This window comes from Anser cygnoides, chromosome 5 (genome assembly GCF_040182565.1).
Source record: "Anser cygnoides isolate HZ-2024a breed goose chromosome 5, Taihu_goose_T2T_genome, whole genome shotgun sequence".
Lineage (NCBI taxonomy): Eukaryota > Metazoa > Chordata > Aves > Anseriformes > Anatidae > Anser > Anser cygnoides.
In genome coordinates this window covers 59,279,214-59,297,541 of record NC_089877.1, presented here as the reverse complement: position 1 = coordinate 59,297,541, position 18,328 = coordinate 59,279,214, and the positions used below count along the sequence as shown (strand labels likewise).

Here is an 18,328-nt window from a genome sequence, read left to right as displayed (position 1 = left end):
TCCCCTGTAAATTAAAAGAATGGAAAATAGACAAAATCTGCTCTTCAGGACAGCCTGGGATTTACCCCAGTTGCCTATATTAGGTGGAGAAAAATAGGTTTCTCAGATGAAGAAAATACAATCAATGATGTGTCAACAAATATAATGATAAAATTATGAAGAAGGAAGAATTCAGAGTAGTGTTTGCAGGGGAATCTCTTCGAGAAATCTGCTAAATTAAAAGGAAGCTTTGGGGTGCTGTTAAAGTAGGGGCATTAAAAACTTCATGGGAGAAAACACCGGGTGGTTTGTGGAGTCAAGAGTAAACTACACAGGTTCGTGCAAACAGCCAGACCCTGCTTAGCAAACACAGCACAAAAAAGCAAACATCCCCTCCACATGCCATAGGATGGGAACGAGAAATACAGATCTGTTAAGCTACCACCCGTTTTCCTGTTGTAGCTGTTGGATTTGCCTAAAAAGTAATTATTAAGTAATGTTGACAGCCCTGTTCAGATGGAAATGTATGGCAGTGCTGGAAAAGGCACAGCCGGGGGTCTGTTCCCATCCCTGCTCCATCCCTCGGGGGTCAGTGGAAACGGGTTGCTCTGTGTCTTTGTCCTCCTTCTGCAGTAATGAAAACTGCTTTCCCAGTGGGGTGCTTTGAAGATCAGCAGCTGATAGGCAAACTCAAGGTGCAGGCTAATTATAACAGTGCATCTTCTGTGTTTCTCTGTAGAAAATACATTTCTGGGAGTGCCTTTGCTCTGGTGAGGCTAGAAATAATCCGTGTATCCAGAATTAGATGCCAGTGCTTGGGTGCCCCAGTGCCTAGAAAAGCCAGTGTGACTCATGCGGCATGGAAAAGACTAGGGGAAGGGCAGCATTCAAAAATGCAAATGGAACCCTTTTACCATGTTCCTCTTTCATCTGTTCCTCTCCCAGGCTTACAAGACACTGGGAGAAGCTGCCTTCCCTGATGCAAAAACTGTTGTTCAAACAGAAAATTCCGATTTTTTTCTGACTCTGAAAGTCTTCCAGAAACATTTCCAAGTGGAAAATACAGTTCCTGCACAATGATGAAATTTCAGTTTTGTGGGAAAAAAAGTTGTCTTCTCTAACTGTTTTCAAGAAACTGCATTCTAGTATTTAGTGGATTCTCAGGGCTAAAACTGAAGATATGAGACTTAAGGTCCCTTGCTTATCAGTAACTTTGGCAGTGGGTTTTAGGGCAAATGAGATTTTCATACTCTGTATGAACGTGCCCAGGTAGACAAGGCCCCCAGCTTCTCACGTCCACAGGCTGCCAGCTCCAGATTCCACAATGCCTTATTCCCTTTCAAAACATTTATATTTTGAATGCTTTTTATGTTTACCTTCAAAGTATTATTTAGACAAAATACCGTAATCTCAAATTTAGTCATGGAAGGGGGAACCCTGTTTCTTCCCACCTCTAGATTTAAGTAAGTTAAATATTTCTGTAACTTTCAGATACAAGACCTGGAACACTTTTTGGAAGATATTACTGAAAATGAGAACAAAGCACAGACTCTATGCAATTGGCTGGAAGCTCAGAGTGACCGACTGAGATCTTTACAAACCCCAGAAAGTCTGATCTCTGCGCAGAACACATTAGATGATTGCAAGGTAAAGCATTGTATGTGGGATATTATTGTACAAAACATATGTAACACTTTGCTGAATCCAGCCTAAAGGACTGCACAGATTTTAACAGAAAAAAATGTAAAGGAAGTTGCTGTTTCCTAGAAGAGTATTATGGTGTAACTTCAAAGCATGGTAAGTTTTGGCAATAAAGAGCTAGACCCACCAATGATGTGAATTGCCATTTTATGTTTTTTTCCTCCATTTGAAGACGCATCTACTGTTGTTTCATGGTGTTTGGAACGTGCAGCAATATTATAGAACATATTCTGAGATGCCTCCAAAAGAAATAGTTCTCTCAATTCAGCACAGCTATGGATAAAGCTATTGTTCCATTAGTTTGAAGAGCTCTGTGGTGGTTTTGTTGTGGGAACTGCACAGTCTCATTTGGTAAAGTAGTAACTGTCTGTGCTCCAGCCCTAGAATGTAATCTCTGTGCACCAGCCTCAAGAATCTAGGTGTACTTCGGTTTTGTTGAATTTTTTTAGGCACCAGCTCCCTCAAAATTAGAACAGGTGCAGCCAGCTAACAACTGGATCCTATTACTCTGGCAGTCTGCTATTTTCATTCAGTACAGTATTCCATTTCTGTTTTTTTACGCTGAATATTTGTTCTTTCATTTCCATGGTTACATGTCTCTCTCTCATAGTAGGCTGCTATTATTCCCCAGAGTGTTCTGTTATACACCGAGTTACTCGTCTCTCTGAAGCACTCTGAAATGCACTAAGGGGTCAAAATGGAAGAAAGGCACAGGGTATCTTTGACTAAAATACCACCCTACTCACAGCAAGATACAGTGCTAAGATGCAGGTGGCTAAAATGTTTAATTACAATTTTTTGCTCAATAAAAATGAGATCAAAATTTGATTATGTTTTGGGGACAGTAGTTGGGGGGAAAAGGTCATAACTTAATGTGTTGTATTACAGGGAAATGCTATAGCCTGTAGCGTGTATGAGTATTTATTCATATTGTGAAAAAGTCATTGATGAGCTTTACCCAGCATGTCAAGACTAAGAATCTTGCTGACTGTGTTGAGGAAGTTATTCTCCCAAGCATTGATTTTCGTGGCTTCTCTCCCATGAGAGAGAGTCTCTGACTAAGCAGGCAAGCAGAGGATAACTTTCTAGAAGTTGTTAGGATGTTGGGTACTTTGCTCCTATTGCAAAGTCAGTTGCAACGTCTGCCTGTGTCTCCTGGAGCAGAGGAGGACCCAAATACTAACCAACCTGAGGCAAAGTTCATCTGCATTAATGTAAAAACTTTCTGTGTCTGGAGAGGTACAGAGAGGCTGCACAGTGGCTGACAAATTAGCTCTTGCTGATTTCCTTCCCAGGCGTGATGTCCTGTGCTTCTGCTGACACTAAATGGACTGGTTCTAGCTCTAGCTGTAGTAGACTGCCTAAAGCAGCCGCTGTCCTTTGATATTCCTGTAAAGAAGTCATTCTGAATCAGTGCTAAAATGGTGGTGGTTGGTGTTGTATGGCTGAAGAATTACACAGGGCTGGTTTTAAAGAAGGCATGTTTATCTAAACTCCTCACATAGAAGGGTTTTTCTATAGTCTCATTAAAAGATCTTATCTTCCTTTTTTTTCCTCTCTCTCTCTTTTTTCATTCAGGACCTAGAAAATCAGCTTGCAACTAAATCCAAAATGCTCGATGAGCTCAAACAGACTGTAGCCTTAAATGGAAGTGCAGAACAAACCCCAGAAGCTGCGCCTTTCAGGATAGCTGAGCTGTGTGAAATGAGGGACAACGTTGTCAGCCAGGTAAAGGGTTTGATTGCATTCAGATTTCCTCACATATGTATTCTTTCCCCCAGTATTATTAATTTTCTTCATGAAATGGCAGGAACTGGTGCAAAAAAATTGCTAAGTATTCTTGAACTTAACCTGCCTAAGGACTTCCTTTTAAGTCTCTGCCATGCAAAAGTTAATGTTTCCAAGAAGGAGAGAGAAAAATAGTCCGCTTTCAAAGCAGTTTGAATACAGGGGAAGAAAGGACAGACCTGCACCTGCAGTTTAAGAAAATAAAGAAACTGCATTGGTATTTTTCTGTTAAGTTAAAAATGGACATCTTAAGCTTTCTGACTCAATCTGCTTTTCGAAAAATACTCTGGCCTTCTTCCTCTGCAGTATGCCAGTGGAAGCTGCCTACACCTCTGCCATTCTCACTGGAGCTTTTCTACCTCCCAGCTACTTTTCCTCTATAAACCTGGATGGCTTTCCATATCTCAAACCCTACATAGTCCCCAGAGGCTTCAAGGAGAGTCAAGGCAGATTGGTTTTCCATGCAAACTGGCTCCCTGGCAGTCTGCATATATAGTTATATTAGCTTTATATTTGGAACTGATCTTTTCTATCTAGATATAATTGGCAGACACAGAAGACATAATAATGACTACAGTTATGGATTTAAATTTGTGATAATAAATAGCCATATATTGGAGAGGATTATATGTGATCCAGTGATTGTGTTTGTAGTTAAGATTCCCTTACACTTTTTATTATGAACACTTTCCTTTTGCTCCTCAGAACTTTGTGAAACATGAGCCCTTTTGCTTGAACGCTTCCACATGAGGTGTCAGTCCAGGATGAGGTTACTCCTTGTTTTATGTTTAAACAGAGATGATGTGGCTGTTCCACAGCTAGAAAACTGAGAGATTTTCGTGTGTGCATATGATGAAAAAGGAAAGTTTTTCATTCTGTTGCAGAGCTCGGGGTTTGATTTTGTCAGGATTAAGCAGCCAATTTTTTTTTCTAGTTACAGTCACAATGTTAGTATTTTTGTGACTTAAGTATTGAAATTAGAAATTGCAGATTGTTCTTACAAACTAGTTGTCTGCATGTGTGATGAAACGCAGAGTGCAGCTTTCTTCCCATGGTTGACTGGCCTCAGCAGGAGCCAGGCTGTGACTTCAAATACAGGTCTAAGGAGGTGTGATACCTTGCTTGTACTGTCTGTAGGCTGATCTTGAGACTGTGAGTCTGTGGCCCAGAGACATTTCACGAGCATGATGTCTTTCCATCTTCTTTGTGTGGGCAGTAATTAGCTGCAGGCTACAAAAAGCAATTAGAGTTTCCTCCCACCTCCATGATTCAAATGAGAATAAGGTTGATTAATCCATCTACTCCTGCGTGCCTGGAACTGTGATAGTAGGATACGATGATTAATGCAGTCTATTTAACACACACTATGGTTTAGAACAGTCCTCATCTTCCACTGAGTGGATGCATAGTTAGAACTGAAGTCTGGCATCTGATATTGCCAGGTCCCATGGAAACATGCTTCTTTCCTTTCCTGGTTTGCATGTTTTCCTCAAAGCATCTGGTACTAGCATGACTGAAAGCAAATACTGAACTAGATGAATGTTTTGTCTAACCCAGGGCATGTGTTGTGTGCTTACCTGACACAGAAAGGTAAAAATGACAAGTCACTCTGAAGAACTGTGGTTTTGTATTTGTAATGTCTAGCAGTATGTGGCAAATGGAAAACTTGCTTGCCCCAATGCGGATTAAATGATTGTAATGATGAAAGAAACAAAGAGGTTATCCCTCATTTTATTGTGTATGAAAATGCTATAGTTCCTAGACTGTAGTTCTGTTGGGCCTATATTTTTAGAGCACAATGGCATACACGGGGTGATAGCTCTGTGGAGTATTTTAGTAGCATCTCTTTCCATATAAAACAATTTCTGTTCAAATTTTGAGTAAATAAAAGTTGATTTGTGGATCAAACTGTCTGCTTCCTAAGAATATTAAGGCTCTCAACTTCCTCCTACTTTAGATTGATCTTGGCAGGAAAGAATAAGCAGTAGATTGTTTCAGTACTTCCTTACTTTTTTTGGGGGGGGGGAGTGGGGGGTAATTGTGGCTGGCAGAAAAGTGCTACCTTGAAATCAGGTAAAATTTTTATTTCCAGCAAATTCTTTTACTTCTCTCTAAATACTGTTTACTGCTTGGTTTGAAGCCTGCACAATTCATTACCAAGTAGAAGAATACTTCAAGTTGTGAAATTCTTGTGGATTGTCACAAATGGAGCATTGAGCTGAGATTTAAGTCAGTTTAAAGGTGATTTATATGTGAGACAGTAACAAAAATGGTTTGTTTGCAGGTTGCACAGCTAAAGACCTCTATGCAGTCAATACTGGAACAGTGGAGAGTGTATGATGAAATTTATGCAGAAGTCAGCCTGATGATGACAAGATATTTGTACTGCATAGACCAGTGCAAACCTTCTGTGCTGTCATTGGAAGCTTTGAAAAAACAGGTTAAAACTCTGCAGGTAACTCTGTTAAAGTTGTCTTAGTTCTGTGCTTCCTTCTGTGTCTTTAAACAAACAAACAAAATTCACTGAAAAAGAACCACACGTTTTTCTCTCAAGGAAATTACTCTTTATTGTAGTGCCACTGAAGTCGGTGGAAATCTATTTATTTATTTATTTTGTGTGTTAAGTGTGTTAAGTTTTTTTTTTTAAGGTGTTAAGTTTTTCACAGACATTTTAGTCTGTGCTGCAAATGTGTATCATTATTGCTACCCTATCCCTTCCAATCTAAAGGGGAAGCTATGCTTAGGTCATTCATCTCCACAACTAATAACAATAATCCATTTTGCAGTCTCTTCAAGATGAATTGGAGAACAGTGAAGAAAGTTGGGCCAAGTTCCAGGTAGCTGCCAGTAACCTGAAGAAGAACTGCTCCCCGTCCTTTGCAGACATTATTGACCAGAAGTGCACAGAGGCAAACACCAGGTACACTTGCAAAAAAGACCCCCAGTTATTAGTATTTAAAAAAGAGTTGCTCAGTAGGAATTGAATGTATGTCAGGTTTTTAAATCTCTGTATCTCTGTTAGCAATACTCTGCTGTCTAAGAGTACCTGTGTGAAGAGTAGCTGATGCTACTGCTTGTTTTGTGATGGATCACAGAGCACAAAATGATGCTGTCAGCTGGCTTTCAGTAACATGACTGTGAATGCAAGGAAACTCCCCCAGGAACCATACTCCAAATCACATTCTGATCCATGAAGGGAATCTACAAGGAAAATACTCTTATTACAATTTGATATGTTGGCAGGTGGAGCTCAGTAAATGAAGACATCACAGATCAACTGCGGACAGCTCAAGTGACCCTGCAGCTCTGGGAGCCCTTTGATATTTTATGTACTGAGGCTGCAGCCAAGTTACAACAGCACGAAGAGCAGTGCACTCAGCTCTTGGATGCTCACATGCCTGAGGATAATCTGGTAGAAACCCTGAAGCAAAGGATACAGGATATAAAGGTGCATGAATGTTTCTGCTGCCTTATACAAGCCAGCATGTATTTACAGAAGCAAACAAACAACCACAACAAAGCGAACAAATCAAAAGAACACCTTCTTTTTCCCCTGCCCACCCTGTCCCCCCCCAAAGTCCAGTCAATGGAAAACCTAAAATCTGACTTTTTTCCGTTAACAGACACCTTTGTGTTTCCTTTAAATACTTTGACCAGATTCTGAGGCCAAACCAAACTACAGCATTAGCATAGGATGAGAAGAGAGCAAAGGGGAGCAATGATATTACCATCTTTGTCCCTTTCTGCTTTACAAAGAATCATTCCTATGTTAGAAAGTATCATTAAACCAAAAATTATTTAAATCTGTGGGGCGCTGCTTGTGAGGAGAGATGACATCCATTAGAAAAATATCTGACAAAAAAGACCAGTTTTCCAGCGCATAGGACCATCCTGAGGTCTTCTACAGACTTCTTTAAATTGTTTTTATTTGATTTTAGTCCTTTTTTTGACCTGGTCAGATAAGTGCACAGATTTCTGAGCTCATTAGATCCTTCCAGACAGTTCTGACTTTAGGTAAATGAGAACTCATGCTGAGACCAGAGGGTACATTTGTCTCTTTTAGGTAGCAAAGCTGTCGTTAGATTCTGACATTTTTGGTTTCTTCAGACTGCAATAAAGAAATACAATAATCCTTATTTCAGGACAGAGCAATGATTCATCGTGCTTTATGAACCTCTAGCCACATATTGGAAGAAATCCAAAGTATCCCATTTTGCATGTGGCCAATTAAAAAAAATATACATTATGGGAAATAGAACGTGTATAGTTCTTTCTGTGTCAGAAACAACTAACAGCAGCAAAACTTAGACCAGAACTTCTTTCAACTTTCTTCTGATCCATGAATGGCTGTGACACAAATTTGTAAACATGTCAGTAAAGAGGCATCACAATTTCTGGACTTTTTTGAAAGAGTTTTGCAGCTACTAAGCATGGCATCACCACTACTATGCCATTAGCACTGTAGATCCTGTCCTACTATGGTAGGACATGCATGGATAGGACACACAATTTATTATATTTTTGAAAGTGGTGGGTTGGAAGAATGGGGAACAGTGATGTGGTGTACCTTACATGTATTTGAAAGTACATGTGCATTTTAAATATTATTTAAATAAATATGTTTTAAAATCTCTAACCTTTTCCTATAGTATAAATCAGGAAAGATGGTTTTATTGAACTTGTCACCACAATGAATACAGATAAAGTTCAATATACAATGTAAGAAATCAAAATGGATTTTCTTATGCGAGAAGTGGTAGACATGAGAAAACATCCTCAAGTTGCACCAGGGGAGGTTTAAATTATATGTCAGGAATAATTTCTTCATGGAGAGGGTGGTTAGGCATTGGACCAGGCTGCCAGGGAAGTGGTGGAGTCGCCATTCCTAGAAGTATTTAAGAGATGTGTAGTTGTAGTTCTTCGAGACATAGTTTAGTGGTGGACTTGGTAGTGTTGAGTGATGGTTGGACTTGATGATCTTAAGCATCTTTTAAAACCTAAATAATTCTATGATTCTACGATTTGCTTAATTGCTAAAGCAGTAGTTTACAGAGTGATCGATTCAAAAGGCAAGGGTCAGGAACTAAGAGCCAGTTTGGTCTTTAGGGAAGCATGTCTGCTCTTTGCTATCAACCAGAAACCTTTGTTTGTTACTCACAGAAAAGACAATATACAGTGACAAAATCTAGGGTGAGTCATGACTAAAAGTAAATGACAGTTGTAAAAATCAGTAGATTTCAAGATGACATCTTGCCATTCTTTGTCCAAGTCAAAAGAAATAATGAAGCACATTGAACAAGTATAAAATGGTTTGTTTTTCTTTTTTTTCCCTTGTATTGCCTTTAGAATTTAATCTCATAGCGTCACTTCTGTAGTACAAATAAAAACATAGTCCTTAGTCACTGAGGAATCTCAGGTACTGATATGTTCTTATCATAATACCATTTCTCATCTACAGCATGGGCCAGTTTCTTCAGCTGCTAGTGTAAATCAAGTCTGTAGAAAGGGATATTCTAATTTCTCTCCCTAATCTCTTCTGTAGCAGTAATAAAGCCCACTGCCTGAAGTCACTGGTGTTCTGTTGAACTTCGAACTGTGCCTTTCCCAGCACTAGAGTCAATGGACCCAATTCCCTTTATCCTCTGAGTAAAAGACTGAAGCTTTTACCATAGCTGAATTTGGCTCGCAGAGGAGATCAACAAAAAGAGCTTAGTTACAGCAACAAAAGATGCTAAAAAAAGTGGCACATGAATGAAGATCTGATTCATTTGCTGACTTTTTTTTTTTATTTCTCCTTCTCTCATCAGAATTTACAGCATGGCCTTCAAAACATAGTGGGATGCCGTTCCCAGGTTTCAGAGTTGGCTGATCAGATAAAACAGCAAGCTGGGACAGCTGCACAAACCGTTCTGCTGGAGAAGCTGCAACCGCTCCAGAGAGCATCCTATTTGGAAAAGATGTTGCAGAGGAAGTTAGATGAATTTGAGGTATTGTTATGAATAGTGAATTAGCTGTCAATGTGAGATAATGTCTTCACTAGAGCCCTGTAGTTCTTGAATTGAAATGAAATTTCAATAGAATAAAATTTGATGGTACGGTCAACCTTGTAAAGAAAATAATACATGAAGCCAAAAGGACAGGTGTACACAAGTTTCACCCTTCCTGCCTGCCTAACTTCAGGCAGTTGCTGTAACAAGCCCTTGTAAGTGGACCTATTACAGCCAAGCAGTATGATATCCTCACATGATTCCTTTTTTTATTATGAACTTTGAAGTATGTTATAAACTTTCTCATGTATGCTTTGGAACAAACCCAAGGGCTTCAGTTTGCTTTGATAAGAATGAACACAATGTATCTAAAACCAACCCAAATCTACAAAAAAGGTATCCCAGACGCCCACATTTCTTGCATTCATATATCTATGAATCTCTCAGGATTTAGAGATTCTGCTTCTTGATATCTGCTTTGGCTTAAATGTTGCCATTGTCCAGTACAAACAGTGAAAAAGTTCATTAAGTGAGTTACAAATGCATTGGAATTTGGATTTAACATTTGTTTGTTTTCCTGAGGTTATTATTTATTGCTCCTTTTTCTATAGTAAATATGTAGATTAAACTGACTCATAATTAATGTAAATATGCAATATTTGTCCTAGTTCAATCTTTTACAACTGGAGGATTTTAAGAAATGTCTTGAAACTCTGGAGGGTCATGTCAAGAACTGCACAGATGCCTTTGATAGCCTCCATCTAGAGGCAGAAACAGACAACTCAGAACTGGTCATGGTATGTTCAGTTTCCTAAGTACTCAGGAGTTAGTTATCCATAGAATTTAAGTACGTAAAAATCTCTAGATGTGCATTGCAGGCCAAACAGGCTGCATGAGGGGGAGGAAAATCACATGGATTTGGGGTTGATGGGAGATACTTTTCCTCAGCTTTGTTCTGTAGCTACCTAGTCACCCTAAATGTAGGGTACAAAGTGAATCTGCAAGTACCAGCTCTTAAGTATCTGTTCAATACTGTTGGAAAAGGGGGCCCCCTCTAAGGGAACTGTAACTTTTTTGTTTCCTTTGTTAACATAGAAATGTTGTTTCTTTGGGTTAGCATTTTGGTTGCATTTAATTTACCTTTTTACTTCCAGAATCATACACTGGAGCTTGCTGCCCTTTCTCCAAGCATAGAGAGTTTGAATGAAGCAAGCATTAAGCTGCCCCTCAGTGACTTCACCCTAAAGAAAATGCAGAGCTTGACTCGGCAGTGGAGTCAGAAAACAGCAACTGCTCTGGAACTCTGCAGGTCTGAATTGTAAACAAAAAATCACTACTAAACTTTTCCTTTTCTGTAAGGAAAAAATGAAAATCAAATTAAAGCATGGGAAGTATTTCAAGCTGTTCACAGCTTTTTCAGGGACTTTCCAAGCTGGATTTCTGCCATTCCAGTTTTCTCCAGAGTATTTAGTGGATAGTTCTATTCCAAGTCATTTGAAATGCCATAGGTGAAGAAGGTAGCAAAATGCCAAGCAAAACCCTACTGTTTAACTATTGTATTACTAACTACCACATTAGACTATATGCAAACATATGAACAAAAACAACCACCAGCAAAATAGTTTCTGATGGTTTCTTTTGTTTTACAGTGTGCATGAGGGAACTCAAAATGATGAAAAGAAATTCTTTCAGAAGTGTGAAAACTGGATAAAATTCCTAGAAAAAATGAAAGAGGCCTTGAAGACAAATATTCCAGGACGGTTTGAAGAACTGCAGGAGCAACAGAGAGTATATGAGGTAAAGCGGTAAAGCTAGCTCTAAAAATTGAAATATCTTAAATGGGGTGAGAAATAGCTTAAATGGTGATGGGAAATCCTTAGAAGATACTATTCCCTTTGAAATCAGATCTGGGCAAAGTTTTACGGAGCATTTCATTCTTTTGAAATGTGAACTTGTACTTATTCAGAGAAAGACTCTGAAATTTGAAAATCATTTTCCAAAATGAAAGGATCACTTTCGGTATGGATCAAGCCTTCAGGATTGTATCCTCAACTGTTGCATTGTGGAAGTCCAACACTTCTCTGATCCTTAGGTTAGTTGCCTGTGTGCCTGTCCCACAGTGCAGACACCTGTTGTCAATGGCAACTTGCTTAGGCAGTTTACTGGCGGTCTGGCAGGAACCTCACCAGTTTCTGGAAGGACTACATTTAAAAGAAAACATTTTCACAGAATATTTACTTTTTGACCAGCTGGTAGATTTGTGCAGAAAAGCTGTTTCACTGGCATTTTTCCAAGCACTTGCTATTGTTATTGAGAGAGAGTGCTTCACACGTGTATGGCTACCCATTCAGAGGGGGTGGGTACATTGCATACTAGCAATAGCATGTGGATGTAATTCTAAGTAAAGTGTCCTGCAGGCTTCGTTCTAGTGCAAGGAAGAGGGAAAAGCAGCCAAAATAGAGGTAAAAAAAAATCATGTAAATGCTTAACATCACGAATTCTTAGGGTGAGCGTTTTGCTACTGCAGTGGACCAGAGCTTCACAACACCTAAAGTACTGCTGCTAATTCCACTGGATGTTAAGGCTCTGCATGTTAATGACATTCACTAGGATCCATAGGAAGTTATGTGCTCTCTCTTACTTATACTTCTCCAAATCAATTCACCCATTGAAATACAATTAGTTATAAACCAAGTGTGGTAAAGAGTAAATACAGCTTTATAGTAGCTTTTTTATACCTTTCCGGTGGATTTCTGTCTAGACTGCATTTCTCATGAACACGTCCAACAAACTTAAGGCTTCAAACTAACTGTAACATGTAGCTTCTGTTGGTTTCGGTTACCACACAGGTGCAAATTCCTCCTGGTATCCAAAAAGTGTGAAATCTTTTAGGATGCATTGGATGATAGCACTTGAAAATAATTGAGTTTACAGCATTTAAAATTATAGGTTTTGTCACTCTAGAGGAGCAGAACCAGCTTTCAAAGCAAAGGTTATTCAATGAATAGTTAAAACTGTTGTTCTCATGGTATTTTCAGATGCTGCAAACTGAGATTTCCATAAATCAGCAGACATTTAATTCTATCATAGCAAAAGTTCTACTCTTCTTGGAATCTGGAGAAGCAGAAAAAAGGTATTCCACATGTTTTTCTCCCTAAGATCTTACTAATTCAGTAAATAGGCTGTCTTCCTTGGAGTCGGTATTGAACATTTGCTCTCTAGAGAATGCAAACCCAAATTCCTGACCAGATTTGCTCTTTAAATTACCCCCTGGCACATTTTGCAAAAGTGTGAGGAGGTGCAAAGAGAAAGAAACACAGGTGCTCAAACTCCTTTTTGGATAGTAACTGGATGTTCTGCCAAAAGAAAATAATTGGTCCTGGCCACAAGGCTTCCTTGTATGCTGCTTTCCTGCATTTGGTAAAACAGCATGGTTGAGAATCCACCATCTTGCAGGAGAATAATGAGGGTGCTGCATATAAAGGTCCTTTTTTCTCTTCCCAGACCTCTCCACTTTTTGAAGTGCAGAGGTGTGAGACTCTATTTACATTGCCGCTAGCTCAAATGACAGTGCATTAAGTCATTGGCAATACAATCCAAAACATGAGAGCTAAACCTGTTTTTTATTATTATGATCTTATACTTTTCTCTTAATCAATGTAGAGTAAGAAGAGGCATATAATGTTTGTGAGCAGAGCTACAACTGCCTCAGGCATTTCTGCTGTGAAGACATTACTCCTCTCTGCTAGAGCTTGCTGCTTCCACAGAGTTGGCAGGACAAAACTGTCCTCACCTCAGCCACTTCAGTGTAAAGTCCATAGCTTGGCTTAAAGATGCCAGGGAAGGTAGGGCTAAACTAAGCAAAGCTGCTAGATTTTTTGTTGAAGCTAACCCCACAAACACATCTGTTTGTATAAGAGCTAATCTGGGAGCCATGGCCTCCTGCAGAGAAGCAGAAGGGATAGCTGGGGGGCTGTCTTAACCATTCCATCCAGATCTGATGGATCATCTAAACATGTTGTAGGAGAAGCAAAAAAAGTGCTCAAATGGGTTCAGTAACAACACAGAGCCCTTTCACTTTGCAGTTATGTCCTACTACTGTAGGATACAGTGATGGTTGAACTTCCCATTACAGCCTGTTAAAAGCACAAATCAATTTTTGCAATGTAACGAGAGATCTTGTCACACTTCTTGTTCTTTGGATAAGTGTTTAGCACATATTGTTTCTGTGATTTCTGTACTGCGTATATTGCTATACCACAATAGCAAGAATGACTTGCATTGTCAATTTTTGCGTCATGTAAAATTTTTGCTTTGCTTAAAAGATGGAACGCATAGAGCAGAGCTGAGCTTATGGATGCATAGCACCTTTTGCTTAGTTGGGTATTATAATTGGAATTTTACAATATTGCAAATGTAAATCCATCACAGTTACTGGAAAACACAGCCAAAGTATTTTAAGGTCAAAGTAGTTTAACACTTATCACCTGTTGTCTTCAGGACAGAGTTCATTTCCAAGCTCACACTGCTGAAAGAGCAGTGGCAGAATGTTATCCGGTTGGTTCAGCAGAGGAAGAAAGATATCGATGGACTTGTGAGCCAGTGGCAGATCTTCAGGAGTTCCCTGCAGAGTCTCAGCAGATTCCTTGCTGATACAAACGGCTTCCTCCTAGCTGTGAAGAGCCAGGACTGCTATAGCCTTTACCACCTCAGAAACCTAATTCAGGATTTCAAGGTACTGTCTCTCTTTCTGATAAATCTAAAATCTGTGGTTTTTTTCTCAGATATAATTAACTTCTGTCTGTAAGGGAAAAAGCTTTAAAATCACTTCTTTTTGGAGGGAAAACCAATTGCTGTCTTTTTTCTTAAAGCTAAGCATAGATGAGAAAACAGTGACATTGTGAAAGGCTCATTATACTAACAAACTTCATGATAAATATTGTAATTGGTATGCTTTAAAAATATTGATATGAACATGGAAATCCAGGGTATCTGGAAGATTAGACATGGTCAGCAGGTATCCTCTAGGTGTGCATGCATCTTGCTGACGTGGGTCCTGAATGCAGGCCTTGCAGCTTTCCTGAAGGAAGCAGGTGCATATGTGGCAAGACAGGCCAAAGGGGTCCCACACCTGCATGGATGGACAGGAGGTGCCAGGAGCAGAACATAGAGCACTTGCAAGCGGGTCTGTCCTTGGAACCACCACTCCAGGATGCACAGATCCAGGAAGCAGTTCTTCAGAGCAGCTTGTTACGCATTTTATGTACAGTGGAAAATATATTTCCCTTTGTTTTCGGTGTCTTGGTTTACCGTTTAATTATGCATCTCCTTCTCTTATAAGAAAATAAAAACTAGTAGTGAATTTGGTGGTTGCTTAAGGCAACCTAAAACCTTTCAAAATGTATTATTAAACTCCTCTATTTGTACTGTCCAAGGTTTATTGCGTTTCCACACACCTAATGTTGATGAATTAACACATTACCAGTATTCCATTTGGCGCTAGCACTATTTATTTCTTTATTTTTTCCTTCTGTGTAAAGATTATTTTCAGTATATTTTACAAGTTAATACCCATGCATTTCCTTAGTGAGAAAAGCCAGAATGTCGTCTTCTTCCTACTCCAAATTGCCTTTCCCTCCCGCTGTTGCTTTACAGAAAGAAACAATGCTCGTATCTGCTCCTGTTATAGATTAATTTGTGTTGTAGGTAAATTAAAATTGATGCCTTACTTGGAGTATGTCATGACTAACAAGGCTGTTGTTTCTCAAAAAATTGTTTTAGTTATTGATGCTAGAGGTGCTAATATAATGCTAATAGAATTTAAAATATTTTTTTATTCTTAATAACTCATACGACTAAAATTTCATCTTTTATTAACTGCTGTAGTTTCACTGTATAGATTCAGTCTGTAAAAAACTGTTGTAGAGTTTTGTAGATCAGATTCTGATTTTTCTGAAATTAGAAAAGCAGATAGGAGAAGATCTGTATTTACTCTTCTATAAATGTGAACAAAGTAGTGCCTTGTAATTTTTTGCGAGTCTTTGAGTCTTCACATATTCTCAGGTGAACAGCCAGAAGTGTTTCTAAAGCTTGCTAAGAACGGCTTGTAAACTTTTTTTTCTTCCTTTTAAAGAGTAAGGCAGTGATTCTTCAGAGGTGGCAGGGCATGTACTCCTCAGTCATTGATGTTGGGGAGAAGTTGCGCATTGACTCCGATCCTGAGACCAGCGCTGTTATACAGGAGGAGCTCAGCCAGTTACAGCAGAACTGGGGGGACACCCAGGTCCAGCTGGAGAAGATGAAAATGAAGCTCAGCAGCGTCCTGCAGGTAGACAATGCCCTCCTCAGGGAGGAGCAGCACCCATGTTTCTCTCAAGAGTTTCCCTGTCCTACCATCCCCAGGGCTGAGCTCTGTAGCAGCACAGCAAGCACTGAGCTGCTGCTCACTGCAGAGGGTTTCTGAGGCAAGCGCCTGTCATGTGCCATCAGGGCTTATGGGAAGCTAAAAGTATGGTTCCCCCGCTCCAAAAGCAAATGAGATTGACATCCATTTGTTTCTGTGATAGAAGTTTCCACTTTGATTGCTTTCGTGCTCCCCATGGCCTGAACCAAACATACCTCTTGCTTTGAGGTATGAAGCCTGAGCTGATATTTAGCCCTAGATGGAGTTAGCATGACACATTGCTCCTCCTCTAAACAAAAGGGTAGATGATATTTATTTCCTTAGAGCAATACATTTCTTTTTATGGCTAGAGAGCACATAAGTATGTCTTAAAATTGAATACCGTCAATTGATAGGATCCCCAGCCTCAAATTTTATGCTAAAAACCTCTCTCATGTTGGACATAACAAAATACTCTGTAAGGAAAACCATAAATATAACAGAGGGTGCAAGGGTTTTTTTTGTAAATCCATGCACAGAATTCTTGTGGATCATGATATGTATCAAAAAGAAAATCCAAATAACCATTATTTACTTCAGTTTGTTGAAGATGCTATTCACCTATCCATATAGTACAGTATGTCATGATAAAGGATCTTAACCTTTTGTAACTTCTTGGGTCTCCTCGAGCAGAGTTGGAACTGCTGTGAAAAGCAAACGAAGGAATTAGAAAGCAGGCTGCGAGAGCTGAAGGATGAAATAAAAGATCCACTTCCAGTTGAAAGCGAAGAACTCTACAAAGCTAAGGAACACATGAAGGTATTGAACAGGCATATTGGATTTATATAGATGTAGTCTTTGCACAGCACCTGATCCCTGTAAAGTAAATTTTCCATCTTAGCTGCTCTTCCAGTGCCACTGAATTTCTCTCCTTTATACCATCCTGATTGCTGCCAATCTGCAAAGTCCATCTGACCAATCTGCATGTATGACAAAGATCATTGCTGTGAAAAAAATTTTGTTGTTTTAGTACTTTTTCCTCCTTCTGCTACATTTCCACCATCTGAATTTATAAAATAAGCTGTTCCTCAAACAAGATGTTAAAACTCCCTGGTCCCAGCTCAAGTCGGCTGCCATCCTAATGGCTGAATATTCCTTTTTGTTTTCCAATTCATTTTGGACAGGGAGCTCCTCAGGCAAGAGACCTTGTAAGTCTGCAAAGCACCATGCACACCTGTGGGATCCAAGAATAATTAAAGAGAAAGAAAATTAGAGTAAGGGAGTGGCAAAAGCCCTTGCAGCGCATAGTACACCGTGAAAATTAAATGGCAAGGAAAGCATTTCCAAGGGATAGGAGACATTATGTCTGGACTGGTCAGTCTTTCATCATTCTTTTATGAAGTGAATTGTTGACCTATGTAGTGGGAACAAATAAGCTTATTAATGAGCCAAGGCTTTGTACTCATTATCAGCTGTCTGAAATCTTCGTTGTGAGTGCAGGCTGCATTTCCCACAGCAGCAGTCTTGCTGTAGTCCTGAACTATTTGTGAAATGGCAGCAGACAGCTCCTGCCTCCTACTCCAGCAAGAGAAATTCGGCCACAGAGGCATCAGGGTCAGACAGTACCAGTGCAGCTGCTGCTCTTAGATATCACAATAGAATAAAATACAGGACCAAAATGGTATGAGGGAGAAAGCACCTTTCTCCTCCCTGCATTTCCATGTTTTATGGAATGAACTTGTATTTCTTTCAGGGCTAGACCTTATGTGAAGCTAGCAAAATCCCATCAAATTCTGGCATTGGCTTCATTAATGCAGGGATTCAACACTTCTCAAAATAAATAAATGCATGTATGCACATCTGTAAGCAGTAATTTCTCATGAACTCATGTAAATGTTTCAGTCTCAATTTTTTATTTATTTCCCCCAATATTGAAGCAGATTAGAAATTGTTTTTAGGATTTAGATAAGAGACTGGATCAAAAGACCTGTGAAAATACTCACACGGCTTAGACCCAGCACAGTTCTCCTGATGCAAACACATTTTTTTTCCTTTACAATGAGATAAATTGGATTCTATGTAAGAGCTCTTTATGTTAGAGGAGCCAGTGACAGCGGCCACCTTGCAAAAAGGTACCTAATGCCTCATGGAATATGCCGTTTCCCAGCTGCATGCAGTGGTGTCTCTTTCAGGAGACAATTTTCGCACTGACTGGGAAAGTGCATAACCCTGCTATAAAGGGAAAGGGGAGCTGGGGGAAGGAAGCAGAAGAGAGAAATTGTGTTTTTGTAAATGAGCAATTAAAGCTCCGGATTTCTGAGAAATCTGATGAAGTGGCTGTGAAGTCATTCATTAGCAAAGGGGACCAAATTTATTTTCTTAGCATTTAAATAAATAACCTGAAACTGGAACAAATGCAGGTAGAAGCAGCATGGCCAAAAAAAAAAAAAAAAAAAAAAGAGAGAAAGAAGTGGTCACATTTCTTCTTGGA

At 39.4% G+C, this 18,328-nt stretch overlaps 1 protein-coding gene across 1 annotated transcript in view; it reads left to right on the top strand.

The window, feature by feature from the left end:
* The window catches only part of SYNE2 (spectrin repeat containing nuclear envelope protein 2), a 182,192-nt gene that overhangs the window by 127,357 nt on the left and 36,507 nt on the right, over positions 1-18,328 (top strand). The window contains 13 exon segments of the mRNA XM_066998468.1: positions 1,471-1,626; positions 3,259-3,408; positions 5,753-5,923; positions 6,255-6,388; positions 6,712-6,916; positions 9,276-9,455; positions 10,124-10,252; positions 10,610-10,764; positions 11,105-11,252; positions 12,494-12,588; positions 13,956-14,190; positions 15,589-15,783; positions 16,531-16,656. Coding sequence (XP_066854569.1) covers positions 1,471-1,626; positions 3,259-3,408; positions 5,753-5,923; positions 6,255-6,388; positions 6,712-6,916; positions 9,276-9,455; positions 10,124-10,252; positions 10,610-10,764; positions 11,105-11,252; positions 12,494-12,588; positions 13,956-14,190; positions 15,589-15,783; positions 16,531-16,656 — 2,079 coding nt within the window.